The 18,824-nt window shown below is 43.5% G+C and overlaps 1 protein-coding gene across 1 annotated transcript in view; it reads right to left on the bottom strand.

Moving 5' to 3' along the window:
* VAT1L (vesicle amine transport 1 like) overlaps nt 1-18,824 on the bottom strand; it is a 95,647-nt gene that overhangs the window by 21,670 nt on the left and 55,153 nt on the right. The window contains exons 6-7 of the mRNA XM_084812442.1: nt 15,169-15,224; nt 13,392-13,586 (exon numbers count right to left, since the gene is read on the bottom strand). Of these exons, the coding sequence (XP_084668568.1) occupies nt 13,392-13,586; nt 15,169-15,224 (251 nt within the window). The remainder of the gene's footprint in view (nt 1-13,391; nt 13,587-15,168; nt 15,225-18,824) is intronic.

Genomic DNA, 18,824 nt, shown 5'->3' with positions numbered 1-18,824 from the left:
TTGTTGATGCACGATTTTCTATTTGGTACCCCCAATTTAAGGTCAATCACGTAAGATCTCATTGCACTGAGATATTGACCTTTGCACAGCTTCGAAGGGCCTTTACAGAACTTAGGTTCCAGTTGATGCCCTCGGCATATCTCGATGGGAGATATCTAGGAATCCTAGTCACAGAATGGAAATGTATATTTGGTTGCAGTCAGATTGAAGAGATAATTCATTACTTGCTGTTCTGTCCATTGTATGCGGATCTTAGAGGCAATTTTTTGTCATCTATTATCCAGCTGTATTCAGATCATAAGAACATAAGAAGAGCCATGCTGGATCAGACCAAGGGTCCATCTAGTCCAGCATTCTGTTCACACAGTGGCTAACTAGCTTCGGCTATTGGGCGGTATAGAAATGAAAAATAAATAAATAAATAAATAAATAAATAAATAACTAGCTGTTGACCAGGAAGACACAAGCAGGACACGAGTGCAACAGCACCCTCCCACCCATATTCTCCAGCAACTGGTGTACATAAGCTTACTACCACTGGTAGTAGAGGTAGCATGTAGCCATCAGGACTAGTTGCCATTGATAGTCTTCTCCCCCAGGAATTTGTCTAACCCCCTTTTAAAGCCATCCAAACTGGTGGCCATCACTATGTCTTGTGGTAGTGAATTCAATAGTTAAACTGCACGGTGTGTGAAGAAGTCCTTTTATGCACATTGTTGTATAGGTAGAGAGAATGACTGTAAGACTCAGCAGGCCTCAAACACAACTGCCATTTATTTATCACACAGAGAACTGCAGAACTTAGCAGAAACTCCACCCACGGCTGCTACTTCCAACTCTACAGTAGCTGCCAAGGTTCAAAACAATAAAATAGTGCATCAGCACCCTCCCACCCTTGTTCCCCTGCAACTGGTGTACATAGGCTCATTGCCTCTGGTACTGGAGATTGAACACCTCAGGAAGTAGTAATAGATCTCCTAGCTGATAACTATCTATTTATCACATACTCGGTAGCCCAGTTTGCGCTGGCAGCCAAGAAGCTGTGGTCTTGCCACATCAAGAATTATGATGCACAGAAAATCTTATTGTTTTCGATATGAGTGGCCAACCTTCTTAGCAGATGGTAAAAATGGTTTGTTCTTGATAGATTTGTTGAGTTTTTAAATATTTTTTATTTAAATCAAAGTTTTGTATTGGGAAAGGTTTCTTTCTTTTTAACATTTTTAAACATTGTAAAGGCCTATGGCTATATACAATAAAGTTTATATGTATGTACTCTTAACCATTATACCCAGGGTATTGAACCTCTTTCAGCCTAAGGGCCGGATTCCATTTCAGAGAAGCTCTCGGGGGCCATGTTCCAGTAGCAGGAGGAGCCAAAGGCAAAGGGGAGGGACCAAAAACCCAACATATTTTAGTGTACAGTTCTTACTTACTACAATATGCTAGTATTTTGTCCCCTCCTCTCCCATTTTGCCTTTGCTTCTTTCTTTCTTTCTTTCTTTCTTTCTTTCTTTCTTTCTTTCTTTCGGCTTAGTAAGCCATAGCAGATGCATTTCAACCTTTTAAAATGAGGGAAGATGCACAAAACCTAGGAAACTATCAAATGATTAGTGATCAGGGGAAAGGAGGTGGGGCATAAGGAAGGGGAACCCCCCATCTGGAGAACCCCTGGGGTTCAGACTGGGACCCAAGGAGGCCTGAATTTGGCCCCTGGGCCTGAGATTCTGCACCCCTGCCTTACAGCACACTAGGGATGCTGGAGAAATCCACTTCAGACTCAAATAAGGCTGGATTCCAAAGAATTCAACCTCTGGAGTACGTGGCAGACTGGCTGCACTTACCTCTGGGTCCAGAGGAGTTCCCATGGGGCGGTTCTCCAGCTTCCTAAAAATGTGGTATGCTAATGGTGGCTGCCATTAGCTTATTGCAAGAAAATTACAGCTGTAATTGGAGTATTGTATGCCATTTGCGGCCGTAAATCACGTACTTTTACCTAAACATCCATAAACAGCTGCAATTTAGGTAAAAGTAAGTGCTTTACGGCTTCAAATGGCATTGCTGTTCAGTCGTTCAGTCGTGTCCGACTCTTCGTGACCCCATGGACCGCAGCACGCCAGGCCTTCCTGTCCTGCGCTCTGTCCCAGAGCGTGCTCAAGTCCATATTCATTGCATCGGTGATGCTATCTAGCCATCTCATCCTCTGTCGTCCCCTTCTCCTTTTGCCTCCAATCTTTCCCAGCATCAGGGTCTTTTCCAGAGAGTTTCCTCTTCACATTAGGTGGCCAAAATATTTCAGCTTCAGCTTCAGTATCTGTCCTTCCAATGAGCACTCAGGGTTGATTTCCTTTAGGATGGACTGATTTGACCTCCCCATTTAATGGCAGCTATCATTAGCGTATCATGCCTTATAGGAAGCTGGAGAGCTGCTCCACTAACTCTGGAGGATGTGGCAGGGCTCCGGAGGACTCCACGCCCGAACTGCCCTGCCACAGACCCCGCCCCTGGACTGGACAGTGGGGGGTTCATACATCCCTACACCACACTGGATCTTGCTGGGCAAGTGATAGTCTCAGGCTGTAAGTAGAGATGCTTGAGGATTTCATTCAGCCTGCGTTTTGAAGCAAACCAATGTGATGTGCACTGCCCAGACTAATGTGAGGATTGGAATGCAGTTGTCCTTTGGATTTTGTAATTCTCTGAATTTTGTGATGCAGTTCTTGGCTCAAAAAAAATGTACCCAAATCTGTATGAAATTGTGCATTGCGTTTTAGGATAACATGCATTTAGAAATGTGTATTTTCTGAGAACGTACATGTATCTCCTCCCATAGTCACCTTCCTGGACCCCAAGATCCTCATCTGAGGCTCTCCTCCAGGTGCCCCTACCAAATGAGGCAAGGCAGTTGGCTTACAAGACAGGGCCTTTTCTGTGGCAGCACCCTGACTGTGGAATGCTCTCCCCAGGCTTTCCTGGTGACTACATTACAGACTTTCTGGGACCAGGTGAAGACCTTTGTATTTTCCTAGGCATTTTAAGTGCTGTCTGTAGTACTTTTAGATCTTTTCCCTGTGTTGCTACTTTTATCATCTCAGCTGTTTTTATCTGACTTGCTTTATTATCATTGTTTTTGTACGTAGTTATTTTGCATTTTATGTTTGTAATTTGTACACTGCCTAGAGAACTCTGGTTACTGGGCAGTTTAGAAACGTAATAAACAAACAATAACATTATATACTTTGTGAGAAAATATATTCAAAAATATGTCTTTAAAGATGAATCTTGATGCAGAATTTTTAAAAATGCAGGAATGGGAAGGAACAGACATACGAATGAACACATGCAAAACTGGCACGGACAGGAAAACTGTCCGCTCTAAGCTGCAATCCTTAACACACTTGCCTTGGAGAAAACTGCACTGATCACAGTGGGATTCCTTTCTGAGAAAGCGTATCTCCAGTTGCACCATTAGTGGGGATAGAGACAAGATTGAAGAGGTGTCTTGAATATGCTCATCACATATAAGCTGTCAGTTCTGGTTCTCTGTTTCCTTATTTCTACTGAAAAACTCTGAAACACTTCCAACCAAAGTCTGGTTCATGCATTAGCCCTCCAGGGATTTCCCCCCACCCTCAGGAAGAATGAGCTGTTCTGCAAATAGGGATGTATGAGAATTTTGTCTCAGTTTGCAAGACATCCAAACTTCCCCTGTTTATAACCCCAAATGTGGACATGAGCATTTTTTTTAAATGCTGATTTTGCACATTTCCAAACTTGCGATCATGTTTGAAAAATGAGTATTTTTTGAAACACACACACTTTGCATACGTTTTTAAACAAAAAGCAAGATATGAATAATTTGTATAATATAATAAATATATAATAAATTCTTTAAATTATATATATATATATATATATATATATATTCCCACTTATTTAATGTACCATGTAGTTTAGCCCTTAGAGTAAATGTTACAAAATTCAAGAAGTGCATAGTATCCTTAAGGCTGCAACACTATACTTACATGCCTGGGAGTAAGTTCCATTGAAATCAATGGGGCTTAGTTCTGAGTAGTAATGTATAGGATTGTGCTGTAAGTGTGAAGATTAGGGATCAGCAGATGGCCGCCCCTGTGCAAAATCTGACCCTTGGGAGTCCCATTTCACCTTCTGAGTTTTTAACAGCACAGCAAATAAGGAGTGCGGATGAGTCTCAGCATACTAATGGGACTGGGCGACAAGCCATTTTGGTGAATGGATGCTGGTTTCTTGGCCCATATCCCCTTACTCTTTTCTCAAAAGGGCTGTCTCTTAAATCCGGTTACCGCCCAGTCAGAATCTGTCACTTTGGCTAAGGGTATTTATGAAAGTGGCCTTTGCCAGACTGTTTTGATGGGACCATCTCCCTCCAAGTCTGTTTTCACTTATTTAGAACTAAAGGTCATTATAGTTAATTGTGACCGACACTTCAAGCAGAATGTATTTATGGGGCCTTTGTCTTTCTCAGTATCTAGCAGACAATTTACTCCTCGTGGAGACACTAAAGTTTCTCTACGGAGATGATCTCTTGTTGGTTTGTTTCCAGGGCTTAGTTTAGTTTAGTCCTTCTATTCCTGCACCAAAGTTTTGCTAAAAAAACAACAAGGCTCAATTGATAGGTCTGTTCAATCCCCCAGACTTCTGTTTGTTTTGACCCCCTCTGAATGAGGTTTACTTGATTACAACAGACAATGTGGAAAGAAAGACGGCACTGATCTACCATATGAACGTATTAGCTGACTGTGAACACCCAACAATCGCTTAGCAAAGCCATCAGAACAAGCAGAATGTTAAATATTGCATGGCAAACAACAAAACAAAATACCAGCACAACACGGTCTCTGGCCTTTTCCCCATCAATAAATCTATTCGCATGACAAAAGAAATGTCGTCATATAAATATCAGGGGTGACAGAAGAGCACATTTTATTCATTCGCTGCAGAAAAGGCACACCTTGGAAAAGAAACACGCCAATTAACACAATTGTTTTTCTGTTTTTAACATTCATCTTGAGCTTTATCATAACAAAGCAAGCAATATACTGACTTAATATCAACCCTGCTATAACTAATACAAATGGATAAAGATATTAGCTCTACCCCCTACTCCTTTCACTTATGGAACAGGATTGTTTCCCTCCATTGGATAGATAGGATATATGTCTATGTTGCCAGCTGTCAAACAGATACCCAGCAATCAGCTTGAAGCAGTGGAATTGTCATGGCCTGGACCTCAAGCAATAAGCAGGACACAGATGGGAGGTTCCAGGACCAGTGATGAAGGTACTAGATCCAAGCCCCAATAGCAAGCCTGAATCAGATAGCCAGGAGCCTCTGGAGCTTAAGCTCCCTGAATCTCCAGAAACATTGCTACCTGAGCTGGACTCCCCAGATGAACCAGCCCCTTCCTCATCAGAAATGTCATGGTCAGAACAGTTCCTGCTCACCAATGCAGGCAGTGCACCAGGTGGAGTGTAAGGAGAGGTTCTGGAGAGTTGGGCTCCAGGCCTGAGGGCTTCTCCTTTAGGGGGCTCAGTTGCAGCTGACATTTGGCTTGGACCAAGTTCTCCACTCCCAGTGACCTATCCAGAGTCCTAACATTTGAGGTCAGTGTATCATAAAGACCACCTCCTGCTGTATGAGCCTGCCTATAATCTGTGATCTTTATCAGAGGCCCTGTTGTATGCCCCACCACTGAGAGAAACTAGGTTGGTGGTTAAATGAGACAGGGCCTTTTCTGCAGCAGCACCCTGACTTTGGAACTCCCTCCTGAAAGAGAGCAGGTTCCTTCCATCTCTACCAAGATTTAGATGACCAGAAAAAACTGCACTGTTTTGCAAGGTCTTGGATGTGTTTTAATATCGTTCTGCTATGTTTTGGCTTTTATTCTGTTGTGATGTTATGGTATTGCATTGTTGAGGTCTCTGGTGGGCAGAAAAGCAATTTATACATACTTTTATTAAATAAACTATAGTATTCTGCATCTAACCATGCTTGTTGATGGACCTTCCTGCCTCAGGTTGGCCTATGGCTTCCTCTGTCTTTGCGCTCTGCAGTCTGGATCACAACCTAGAATCTGTCTGCCCTGCTGGTTCCTACTCAACTCATCATGTTAGGATTGCTGATCATTACCATCTACGTTCTGTAGCTCTGCTTCCACAAAAGGAATTGCTAATTTCTAAGTGGGAGATGTAGGTAGCTGACAGGGGAAGAATAGAGTCCTAGAGGAGGGAACACCCCACACCCCAACAGGAGCCCACTGACAAGAACCCCGTGGAGTTGCTCCTCTTCACCATCACAACTTGTTTACTCACCTGCCTGTCACTCTGGCCCAGGCAACGGAGGTGATGAGAAGGAGGAACAGAAGATGCCTGTGCTGACTTACTCACTCACGCTTTGTCTGTCAAGCAAGCAAGGGGTAGCAATGATGCAAACGAGGATGAGGAGCAATAGCAGCTGGTGACAGGGCAGTGAGAAGCGGTGGAGGCTGATGGCTCCAGTTTCAGTGGGGAAGTGAATCCATTCTTGGTTTTAGTCAGAACCAGCTAGAACTCTAAAGGAGCTATCCAAGGTACTGAACTGTATCTCCCAAATAGGTTCAGCCCTTGGATAGCTCCTTTAGAGTTCTGACTGGTTTTGACTGAAACCCAGAATTGGATCACCGCCCCACTGAAATCAAAGCCACCAGCCTCCACTGGTGAGAAAGACTGACTGGGGGAGGGGGCCCATTGAGGGTGTCTTGACCCAGGGCCCTCCAAAACCTGGAGATGGCACTGGGGAGTATGACCAAATTTATAGGGGTGTGCTGTAATCCATATTCTAGGATCCCAGTTTTCTGAGGGTACATGATTCCTTCTAGCAGTGCATGCAGGGGGTGAGTGCTGACAGAACTGTAGCAATCATGGAACCACTGAGAATCTAGAGGGAGGTATCAGCATGGACAGCCATAAAGTTTGCAGAAGTGCGTCCCCAAAACCCTTAAAATTTTCTTAAAATAAAAGAGAGATTTAGCTACTGGGCAGTATAGAAATGAAATTAATTAATTAATTAATTAAACAACCAAGCAAACAAACAAACAAACAAAAAACAAAGGGAGCAATCCCCCACCCCGAAGGATCCAGCATGCTCATTAGCCATGAAATGTTGACTGTCATTTGGGAAAGACAAGTGGGAAACTGGGATGGGATGGCTTGCTGGTGTAACCTGGAACTCTGAGCAGGAGTATTCCTGTTAGGAGGGGAGAATATGCTGCAGTGTTTTGTTGCAGGTCCACTTGACTTTGCAATACTTTGCCTAAGCTTTGGGAAACCCTGTTCGAGGCTGACCCACACAAATGTCTTTATCTTCCCAACACAAGGTCTGAAACAAAGTCCATATATTTTCCTTATCTGTTTTGGCCATTAGTCCTCCCTGATAATCAGGAGTTATCTGTTCATCTAAAGGTTTGCAAGATGCTGATTTGCAGACCAAACAAGTATTGCAAACTGGATGAGCACAAGGAGGAAAATAGACATTGGCTGAATCAAAATCGAAGGCCATATCACTGAATAAGTAACAGATTCATCGGCATTCTGGTCTAGCCTTCCTGTTTATTCTGGTATTCACTCATGCCACACAAGCCCTTTTTGGTGCTATCACAGCAGCTGCAAATCAACTGCTGTAAATCAGCTGGACTGCATGCGTGCACAGTTGTCTTTTAGCCATTTGTTGTTGAAAGGCACTACTGCAATAAGGCATCTGAGTTGGACAAATGCAGAGATGCCTCTAGAGCAACTATTTCATCCTGCTTAGTTAGCGAATGGTCGCAAACCAAGTGTCCCATCCAACAGCACTTAGTCCTTTAAAAGTGCTACAAGACTCTTTGCTTTTGCTGCAACAGATTAATATGGCCGCCCTTCTGGATGTTATCAAGTAGGATCTGTAACAAAGTGTTGCAGCGTGCAGTGCTCCGGCTCAAGATGCCAGACAGGCCTGAAATCTTACAGGATACTCCATTCCATTCCCCTCCCCCAGTATTTCCAAGAATCATGTAGCCACTGAGCATGCTCAGTCCCCATTGGGTTGATTTTGTGTTATCTTATGGCAATGGAAGTGTGTGTGTGTGTGTGTGTGTGTGTACAGATGCTGCATGCATACACAGTTGTGGTTCGCTTCCTTCTGGCATTTTCCTCCACCAGATTTTTTTGTACTTCTGCAAATCTTGGGTCCTAGGAGAACCTGCAGATACCTCTCTCTTGTGCATGGCTGGTTCAGTTTTTCCTACATAAGTATCAGCACTTCAGTACATCAGAAATAGATGGAATGATGACACAGTACCTAAAATGGCAGGTGTCTCACTGTTCAGAAATGAGAACCAACACAGGATCAGACGTCATATTTACAACGGGAAAGTAAATGCAAGGCAAGTTAGGGAGGGAGGGAAAGGAAAGGACAGGAAAAAGGAAGGAGAATCAGTTAGGAAAATCCAGGATGAATATCTGTCACACTCATTCATGAAGTGGTTGAGTCACTGTCTCCTACAGTGATTGAGGATGAACCTCATTGCTTTGGAACAGGAGAAGTAGCTATTTGCACAGCCAAAGTCAACTTTGGATAAACTTGTATGGCATTTACTTTGGTCATAAAGACATGAATTAAAGCAGAGAGCACACAGATTTGGGCGTGGAGGGGTGGGAGTGGGGGAAGAAGTGTGTTTGTCAGTTCTGCCCACCCTGCCCATCCAACAAACCCAACAATGGGGGCAGGGGAAACTAAGGGAAATACAGGCTATAGTCTTTGACCCTCTGTAGGTATGGGTTGTGAGAGCATTTTCTAGCCATTATCGATCAATGAATCTATATTTAGAGTCATTTTGATTCTAACTTTAATTGTTGATTTCCACACTGCCTTGGGCAATGTATTAGAAAAGAGGTACCTAAATAATTCAATAAAATCCATCCATCCATTTATTCCTAAGAAGTCTGCATCTCCCTTGCCAAAATTCTAAACACGTAAATGAAAAATTGGAATTGGATAGAGACTCAACAAGTCCTTCCAAAGCGGCAGAATCATCATATTCTGGTTGATGTTTCCAAGCTTTAATGTGCTTTGCAAATTTCCCACTCGATCATGAACAGTGAGTAGGCTTGATAAATAAGCTATTCTACAGTCTTGAACAGATTGTATTTACATACTTCTCAGGAGAATGTCAGAATGACAGGATAAATTGCAGCCAAATGTTAATAGAAATATTACCAAACAAATGAAATAATTTTGCCATGTATCAATGTCGCGTGGCCTGCTGCCATTTACACATTTAAAAGGCTTTCCCTAAACCCTGACTGGACACCACTCTTGCCATCACCGAACCAGCACCTGCAAGCTGCCACGGGCACAATATTTTTAACATTAAGAATGCATGTACAGCATTCATTTGGAACAGGACTGGGGCCTGGGGAACGGATAGGATCAGCAATGGTGACTGTGAAACAGAAAGGTGGAGGGAAATCTACATCTAAATTTATTTATTTCCTACATTTCTAAACTGCCCGGTAGCTAAGCTCTCTGGGTGGTTCACAACATCAGAAACGATAAAATTCAGCACGATAAAACATCATATAAAACTTTTAAAAGTTTAAAACTACAATATAAAGCCAAAGTAAAAACCAGCAGCAGGGTAAAGATTTAAAAATACAACAACAGATTTAAAAACAACTAAACTAAAGAACTAAAATGTCAATGAAAATATGAGAGCCAGTGTGGTGTAGCGGTGAGTGCGCTGGACTGGGAGCTCGGAGCTCGGGGTTCTAATCCCCACTCAGCCACGGAAGCTCGCTGGGTGACTTAAGGCACAGACTCCCAGCCCAACCCACCTCACAGAGTTGTTGTTGTGAGGATAAAATGGAGAGGAGGAGGATCATGTCTGCAGCTTTGGGTTACTTGGAGGAAGAAAGGTGGGATATAAATGCAATAAAGAAGAAGGAGACGGAGAAGGAGAAGGAGAAGAAGAAGAGACAGTCTTCACCTGGCACCAAAAAGATCACAACGTAGGTGCCAGGCAAGGGGGAGTAGACACCAGGGACAATGATCACAATATGAATGGGCTCTCTTGTGCTCATATTAGTCAGAAGGACTGCAGGCTAAAGTAGTTGAATGCTTCTATTCCCCCACCCTCCAAAAAAAAAATGGTTCTAGGTTCCTTCATCAGGGTTGACACAGAACAGATATTCGAAAATAAACAAAACTGAGTTCAGGTCCAACGGTGAACTTCCATTATTCCCTCTGACAGCGAACTCAGATGATTGAGTATCTATCAGTTTGGAAGTGTAATAGGGTCATTCCAAACCAAGGTAGTAGTTTTTACATATTCGGGAGACTCCCATAAATCTACGTATAGAAATATAGAAGTTTGTACATTAAAAGAAAAAGTATATATTCAAAACACCACACCCAAGCAGCCTGAGAAAAAACATCCAAACAACTTGTGGACTTTTAGGACATACAGAATGTTGAGCTGTCAGTTGGGTGGTTGGCGAGAAGGAAACTGTGGGTGGGTGAGAAGAAGAAGTAATTTGCCTGCTCAAGCCTCTAACAGCTTATTTTATTCATTCATTTATTCCTATTTGTATTCTGCTCTTCATGAAAAACTCAGGGTGGGTAAAAACAATATTAAAAACAACCAACAATAAAATACAAGAAATAAGCTTCTAATAAAACTGATAGAAAATCAGCAGAGACAACAAAAAATCAACAGTACATCTAATCCTATTTATATCACTGGCAGCAATGGTTCATAAATGGCATGCCACTACGGAGAATGCCTTATCTCTTGTCACCACTAGATGTACTTCCCCAGTGATGGAACAAGAAGATGGGCCTCCCCCACAGATCTAAGATAGTAAGTGTCTTTATTAGGGTTGGGAGGACTAGTGCCATGAGGTTAAAACAAGCAAACACAGACCTCCCATTCCCTGCACCATCCAGGGATGTTTCAGAAGAAAGGAAAGGAAAAAGGTTACCTTCTCCCTTTTCCACTCTCAGGAACAAACACCACCTTATTAGGACATGGGTAGGGAACCTTTTTCAGTCTAAAGGCCAAATTCCAATCTAGGAAAGATCTTGGGGACCACATTCCATCTATGGCTGTGGTTGTATCCAAAGACAGAGTGAATGGGGCCAATTTAAACCTTCTCAGGACAAGAGTCTGCATGCCTAATCAGACGGAGACAGTGCTGAATCACTCAACAGCACTTTCAAATAGCATTCCATATACCAAGCCTCTGCATGTCTACTCAGGAATAAGCAGGATTGAATCATTTAGCAGCACTTTCAAATAGCAACCCAGATACCAAGACTCTGTATGACATCTCAGAAGTAAGCACAAGTACCATCTGTACTCATAAGCTTCCACATGTCTACAAGGGTGAGCTTCCACATGTCTACTTAAAAGTAAGCAGGGTAAGCCTCAGAGGAAAGCAGGATTGAATCACAAGGGAAAAGCTCTTATCTTTGATTAGTAGCTGATTGAAGATAATAGCTTTTGCCTGCCAGGAGAGGTGGCAAGACTTGGGGAAGAAACTGGCAAGCTGGATGGAGACCCCCATGAGCCCTATCTGGGCCATGGGATAGAAATTTCCCATGTTGGATAATAGGAACAGCTCTGCATGCTTCCATACACTAGGGGATGATAGAGAATGGCCTGTAGCTTTATCAGTTCCTATTTCATACTCCTCTCCCCTTCCTTCTTCGTCCTTCCTTGCAACAAGCACTATGTGGCCTCTCCTGGAAGGAAACAAGTAAATGTATCTCATGCCTTCACTCACTTACACTCAAACACCAAGCTTTAGGAGGTGCTTGTAGTTAAACATTCATTAAACAGATAAAACACTTGCCTATAACCCCAAAGGCTATACAAAAAAAACTGTCTTTAGCTGGTGCTTGAATGACAACATTGTTGGGGACAGCTGAATCTCTACTGGAAGGAAGTTCCAAAGCTGGGGTGCCAGCACTGAGAAGGCTCTGCCATGTGTTGTAGCCCCACAGGACACATTCTCAAGGGCCCCACAAGTAGAACCCCTGAGAAGGAAAATCCTGCAGGCCAAATTGATCACTAAGAAGGAAATTTTCCCTGCCTTTCAATATCCTGCTGAATTAGTGTAAAAGCAATGAGATAACTGACACATGGTAGACCCTTATTGTTACATTTTTTTAAAATTAAATAATTTATTAATATGTAATAAATAGGCAGTGCAATCTTATGTGCGTTTACTCAGACGTAAGCCCCACTGTGTTCAGTGGGGCTTACTTCCAGGAACGTTGGTAAAGCATTGCAGCCTAAATCACTTTAAAGTTTCAGACCAGATGTATTTTATATTCTGCCTGTTCTGCAGTGATTTCTGCAGATATTCTTAAATGTATAAGATATTTTTTCTGCCCCCTCACCATGAAATTTCTGGCCCTGGGTACCACCTCTGTCTCTTCCTTCAGCCCCCCTCAAAACATGCATATTCTATGAATGGATCCCTTGTTTCTCGCCACCAAAGCCAGTAGTTGTAACTACATTTGCTTACATCCATCCTTCGTTATCCTTGACTCTCTCATTCTAGACTCTGTCACCCTTGCATCTTCTTTCCATCTCTTCTTTCCCTACACTATAAATATCAGATTATAAGCTGAGCTACTTGAGGCAAGGACTAGTCTTTTTGTTTTGTTTTGCTCAAGTTACTCTATGTACAGTGATGATGCAGTATAGGGTGAGAATGTAATAAAATAATAAAATTTCCTTGGAGTATTTCAACTTTTTTTTTGCACCAAACCATCTGTAGTCTCACCATATTTTAAGGCATTCACAATGCACACCATTCTTATAAGAGAAATATGGATGAGAAGGTCAACTAACTATCCATGCAGCCAAAAAGCTGCAAAAGCCATAAGGTGATGCAACTGAGAGCAAAACACACATGAATGAAGATATCCAGGTCTTTAAGTAAGGATGTTTCATAATACTGAATGAAATGACACTCAACCAGAATCTGTCAAAACTGCAGTTTGCAGCAGGATTTTCCATGGAAATCAGTGCTCAAGATCAGGAAAGGGAACTACAAAACAGAATTCCTCTGCCTAAATCATCCAAAGGTTAATATATTTGTGGTGAATACAAGCATATAAAACATCAATACTTGGATTAAGTCATTTGGAGAAATCAAACAAATCAAACATCGAACATGTCATATTTTCTGCAGGTAATTGAGAGTCTTAATTCAGTGATGCATTGTAAAAGCACACACAAAGCAAGTTTGTAAATTCGGTAAAAGACACATTCGGTAAATTCATAATTTACAAGGTTAAGGTGAGGAGAAAGAGGACTACCCTACCTCTTCCAGTGCCCATAGTGAATCAACCAGAGGTTTGATCTTCTTCTCGTTGTACAGTTTTATGAGTTTGTCCATTACATTGTTAATCAGGCCACTTCGGCCTTGTTTGAAAAGCAGGTTCAAGAGAGAAAATCCAGCCATGACTTTGTTTTCTTCATATAGCTTGATAGGGTTCACTTTCTCCACTTGCCACCACTACAGACGAATAAATAGTGAGACAATTAGAGCCAAGGTTGAATTATATAAGTAAGCACAAAGTATTTTAAAAAACCTAACTTTTCATATAGCATTGTGTGAATTTTTTTTTTTAAAGGTAAATAGCAGGTGCATGGGGGTAAATCTGGATTAGGACCCTGGTGGAGAGGAGCATATTGAGAGGGGGTGTTAACCTTTTGCATGCTGCTGTTGTCCCAATCTAGATCCGGGGGTGGGGGGCACATCTCTGCTATTTGCATTGGATGAAAGTTTTCCACTAACACGAATGGGAGTCTTATTCCCCATGCAAATAACAGGTTACCCTTACCCCAGTGTGATTCCTTTAAAAAGCCATTCATAAAATTGAGAATGACGTGAATGGTATCTTCATCAAGGGTAGGCATGGTTGGGCACTTGCCAAGGGCCCATGCCCCAGCAGGGTCCCACTGACAAGACCCCCCTGGAGTTGCCCCTCCTCTTCACTACTGCAGCCTGCTTGTTCACCTGCCTCTCACTCTGGCCCTTCTCTGGTGGTGGTGAGAAGGAAGAGCAGCAGATGCCACGGCCTCCTGGCTCACTGGCTATCTGGCTGCCAAGCAAGCAAGTGGTGGCAATGATGAGAAAGAGGATGAGGATGAGCAATAGGAGCTGGTGACCGTGGTGGTGAGAAAGCAGGCCCACTGAGGGAGGGGGCCTGTTGGGGGTGCTTGCCTGAAAAACCTGGAAAAGGAGGCGATGATGTTCTATGGAGAGGATCTGATCAGAATGGTAGCTGAATCTTACTTCAGCGCTGGCGATGGAACAACATCCTCCACGACACCAGAGGGCAACTGGTTTGCTTAGTGGACACATAGCAGGCTAGCTTAGGGGTCTCAGGGGGAAGAGTGGAATTGCAGGGGTTGCTGCTGCCTGCCCCCCACATTTGCCACCTGAGGCAACTGCCTCACTCTATCTCTTTCAGCCTGAGGGCCAAATTCAACTTCCAAGAAGCTCCCAGGGGCCACATTCCAGTGGTGGGCAGGGCCGAAGGCAAAGGGTGTGTGGCCAAAGTCGTGAATCTACCTAATGATTCATGGTTGAGGGACAGGCAGTGGTGCCGGGAAAAGGAGTGTGGTGATCTGGGGAACCCTGGAGTGCTGGATTAGGACCCCAGGTGGACCAGATTTGACTCCCAGTCCTGTGGTTCCCCACTCCTACTCTACCTAGTCATTGGCTAGCCCCAATGATGGGTGCTCATACCCTGACAGAAATGGGTTTAATTGTCACCTCCCTGCTGCTCTTCCTTAGTTCAAACTGGCAGCCTCCAGAAATGGCAGTATTTCATTTAAAATATGAGAAAATAAGTCAGGAGAATATTCATGTGTCTCCCGTGTAATGTCTGACTTGGTCCTGAGCCTGTAAAAGGTTAATCATATCATGCTGCTAAGAGAGAGAGAGAGAGAGAGAGAGAGAGGGAGAGAGAGAGAGAATGGGAGGGAGAGAGAATGGGGGGGGGAGAGAGAGACAACCTGGATGTCTGGTAAACAGCAAGACTTGTATAAATAAGCTCTGTCTAGCAGAGCCAGAAGGGCCTTGTACTTACTGATTTTGCAAAGCTGAAGAAACTTTTGGTTTCCCCGGTAACCATGTTTGATGAGCCTAAAAAAATAAGGGGCGGGGGAGTAAAGAAAGAAAATTCATGAATGCAGAAGATGCTCATTATGTGCCAGGAAGACCAGGCCTAAGAATATTGGTGTCCTTAGTCAGAACTCTTAAACCAGCCCTCCCCATTCTCCCCAAAAGTGTTGCCAAAGAAGTAATGAGATAGAGTAGCACATCCACTCTGCTGCTGTGGCTCAATTCCAGATGCAAACCCTGTTGTGCTCCCAATGATATCATCAGGATGAGAGAGTCCAAATATCTCTCCCTAATTGCTTTCCAATTCCGCCAGTGCCATATGAAACCCATAACCCTTACGCACCTTGTGCCACCTTACCTGGTGGCCATGGTGAGGTAATGGCAACCTGTTTTCTCTGGAGGTCTCTATGAGGAATGTATGGATTTTGTTAAATCCATTCCATCTGTGTTTCGCAGATTGTGAGGCATCTTGTGTTCTGTCTTTCACTTATTGACGGAATGGATTTTCTGTAGGAGAATTTTGATCTACTTGAGCTAATTCACATGTGTGCTACTGCAAACTTGCACAGGGGTGCACATTTGCATTAACTAATGTGCATCAGTGCTAATGTACATTAGTTAATGCACATTTGTGCAAATCTCCCCAAAAGGGGGGTGTTGTTGAAAAATGCACAAATCCTCTCCAAATCCGCATTTTCATGCTCTAGCCTATCAGGGGAAATGCCCGTTTTTGGTTGGTGTTTTTCTTCTTTGTATTTTTTTTTATGACTAAATTTGCATACCATTCTGGGAAATAAAAGAAACTGTCTGCAAATGCAAGGAATCTGTGAAATTTGGAACCTGCAGAACCTGTGGGTTGGGTTCATAGAAATCCAAACTCATCTGAATCCTTTGTGGATTTCTCCGACATCCCTAGTCTCTAGGTATTGCTTCCTTCCCTCCTTCTGCATTGCTTGGAACAGTTCAGCAGTTGCATCTCAGGTGACAGGTAAGCCATGGAGAACTATGTTTCCCTGAGGACTCTGCACCTGGGGTGTGGCTGCTGCAGTGTTCTAGGTGCAAGGAGGCCTCTAGTGGGGCCTTGTCACTGCTGCTCTGCCCCCAGATAAAAATGGAAGGGCAGTGGGGAAAGGAAGACTGTAGCTGTGGTGGTGGAGCTGAATGACCCAGGCCCTAATTTGAAAGGGTTTGGACTCAGCTCATGTTGGGGTAAGGCTTTCTGAATTGGCACAGTAGCATATCCTGTACTTCCTGAGTTCCAAATGCTACAGAATATGCTCCAGCGCTAACCGGTACTGCCTTGGAAGGCACAAAGAGGACTGCTTGTTTGAAAGCATCCTGGCATTAAACTCTCTTTGCAAATGCAAAGAGAAAATGTCCAGCAGGAGGATGCATCTCCCTAAAGTGTTAGCTTTGCACAGGCATGGGTACTTTCATACGACCAATTCCCTCGAGTACATTCCAGTGGTGGTGCAGCCCCACAAAGGATTATAAAACATGCCACAAGAAATATCTGAACTGGTTCTCATGAACATGATATGGTAGCAAACAGGGGTGGGTGACCTCTAGACTTTGGCTTAATTCATGAGGGCTTCACCCTGATCTCAAAAGCCTTCTGCAGTTATCAGCTCAGACCCCCTGGCAAGAGTGACGTCCTCCACCCCACACTGGCAGAGAGAGAGAGAGAGAGAGAAGGGGTGGCCTAGAGTAGCCATGTGTTCTTATTTATGGAGGACAGTCCTCTATTTGAAGGGCTGCCAGAGGACTATCTTCTAATTGGAAGGTGTCTTCTATCTGAAAGCTAGTCCCAGTGTGTTTAAAGATAAAGAACCATAAGAAGGAAGAGCTCAGCCTTGAAGTTACCCATCAACAGCACCAGACAGCAGTCTGAGCAAGAGACTGAGCTGCTGGGTGACAGGTAGGGATGTCTGGATTTCGTGAAATCCTTCCTGTGTGTGTTTCATGGATTATGCGGTGCTACTCATTCCACCGTCCGTTCACAGACAGATTCAATTTTTTTCGTTATGCGGAAAAACATGCAAATAATTCCGTAAGAGGGTTCACAACAATGTATGTAATTTATGTTAGAATGTAACATTTAGCGTATTGTCCCCCATTCCATTCAACTTTTCCCTGCATATATTTACCAGTTTCAGCAGAAATGTGCACACTTTCCTACAAATAAATTTGGGTAAATTTCGGGAAAGTAAAAAAAAAAAGATAAGAACGTAAGAAGAGCCATGCTGGATCAGACCAAGGGCCCATCTAGTCCAGCATTCTGTTCACACAGTGACCAACCAGCTGTTGACCAGCAACCCACAAGCAGGACACAAATGTAACAGCACCCTCCCACCCATGTTCTCCAGCAATTGGTGTATATAGGCATACCGCCTCTGGTATTGGAGGTAGCACATAGCCATCAAGACTAGTAGCCATTGATAGCCTTTTCCTCCAGGAATTTGTCTAACCCCATTTTAAAGCCATCCAAATTGGTGGCCATCACTACATCCTGTGGTAGCGAATTCCATAGTTTAACTATATGCTGTGAGAAGAAGTACTTCCTTTTATCTGTCCTGAATCTCCCACCAATCAACTTCATGGGATGACCCTGTTGGGTTCTGGTATCATGAGAGAGGGAGAAAAATGTCTCCCTATCCACATTCTCCACACCATGCATAATTTTATACACCTCTATCATGTCTACCCTTACCCTCCTTTTTTCCAAGCTAAGATCTAAAAGTCCACAGGCTCCATGTGGCCTGAGGAGGCTGGTCCGCAGCAGATTCTGCAGGTTAGATTCTTAGAAATCCAAGCTCATTTTAGTCCACCTTGAATTTCTCCAGCATCCCTAGGGATAGGACTGAAAGTATCATCAGGGAGGGTGGTTAATCATTGCCAAAAGTATTCTAAAAGGAGAGAGCCTTGGACTCTTGTGTGGGCTCTCTGGCAAGCATCTTCTAAAAGCCAAATTTCCTTCTGAAGGATCTTTTCAGTGATGGAAGGGTAGGTGCTGCTTTGCTGCCAAGAGCATCCTTTGTATATATGAGGGGACTGGGCTTAGAGCCCAAATTCCTCTCCTACCCTCCCCCTTGGATTATTTTGGCAGGAAACGTGCACTACTTTCCTTTCCTTGCTGAAATTATCCTTCACAAGACCAGAGAAGTGAAATCCTTTGGAGAGAAAGCTCTGGGGGAACGACAATCAGGATTTCTACTACACCTTTTGGTACCTTGGACAGGTCTTTGGTGTCCACTTGTGACAAGCTAGGCCCCCTTTATGCCCTCCCAACTCAGCCCTCTTCTCCTGATCTCCCTCCGCCACTCCGTTGTTAGGGTCAGGCTTGGGCTGTGGATGGCTGCACTCAAATCTAGACTTGGGATTAGTCGTAGGGTGGCCAGGTGTCCTCTTTTATAGACAACTGTCCTCTATTTGAAGGGCTGCCAGAGGACCATCCTCTATTGGAATGCGTTCTCTATTCGAAGGGCTGTCCTGTCTAATTCTGGTTTAAAGATAATGAACCAACGTTGTCCATCCACACTTAGCCCCTGGAGACAGAGGTCACCTGGTCACAGTCTTCTCGTGAGAGACTGTATTTCTATTTAAATTACAAGAATTATTTCT

This window comes from Heloderma suspectum, chromosome 8 (genome assembly GCF_057233095.1).
Source record: "Heloderma suspectum isolate Gila_16-S chromosome 8, 16-S_ref, whole genome shotgun sequence".
Taxonomy (NCBI): Eukaryota; Metazoa; Chordata; class Lepidosauria; order Squamata; family Helodermatidae; genus Heloderma; species Heloderma suspectum.
Note: the sequence above shows the minus strand (reverse complement) of the source record. Positions and strands in the feature narration are given on the sequence as shown.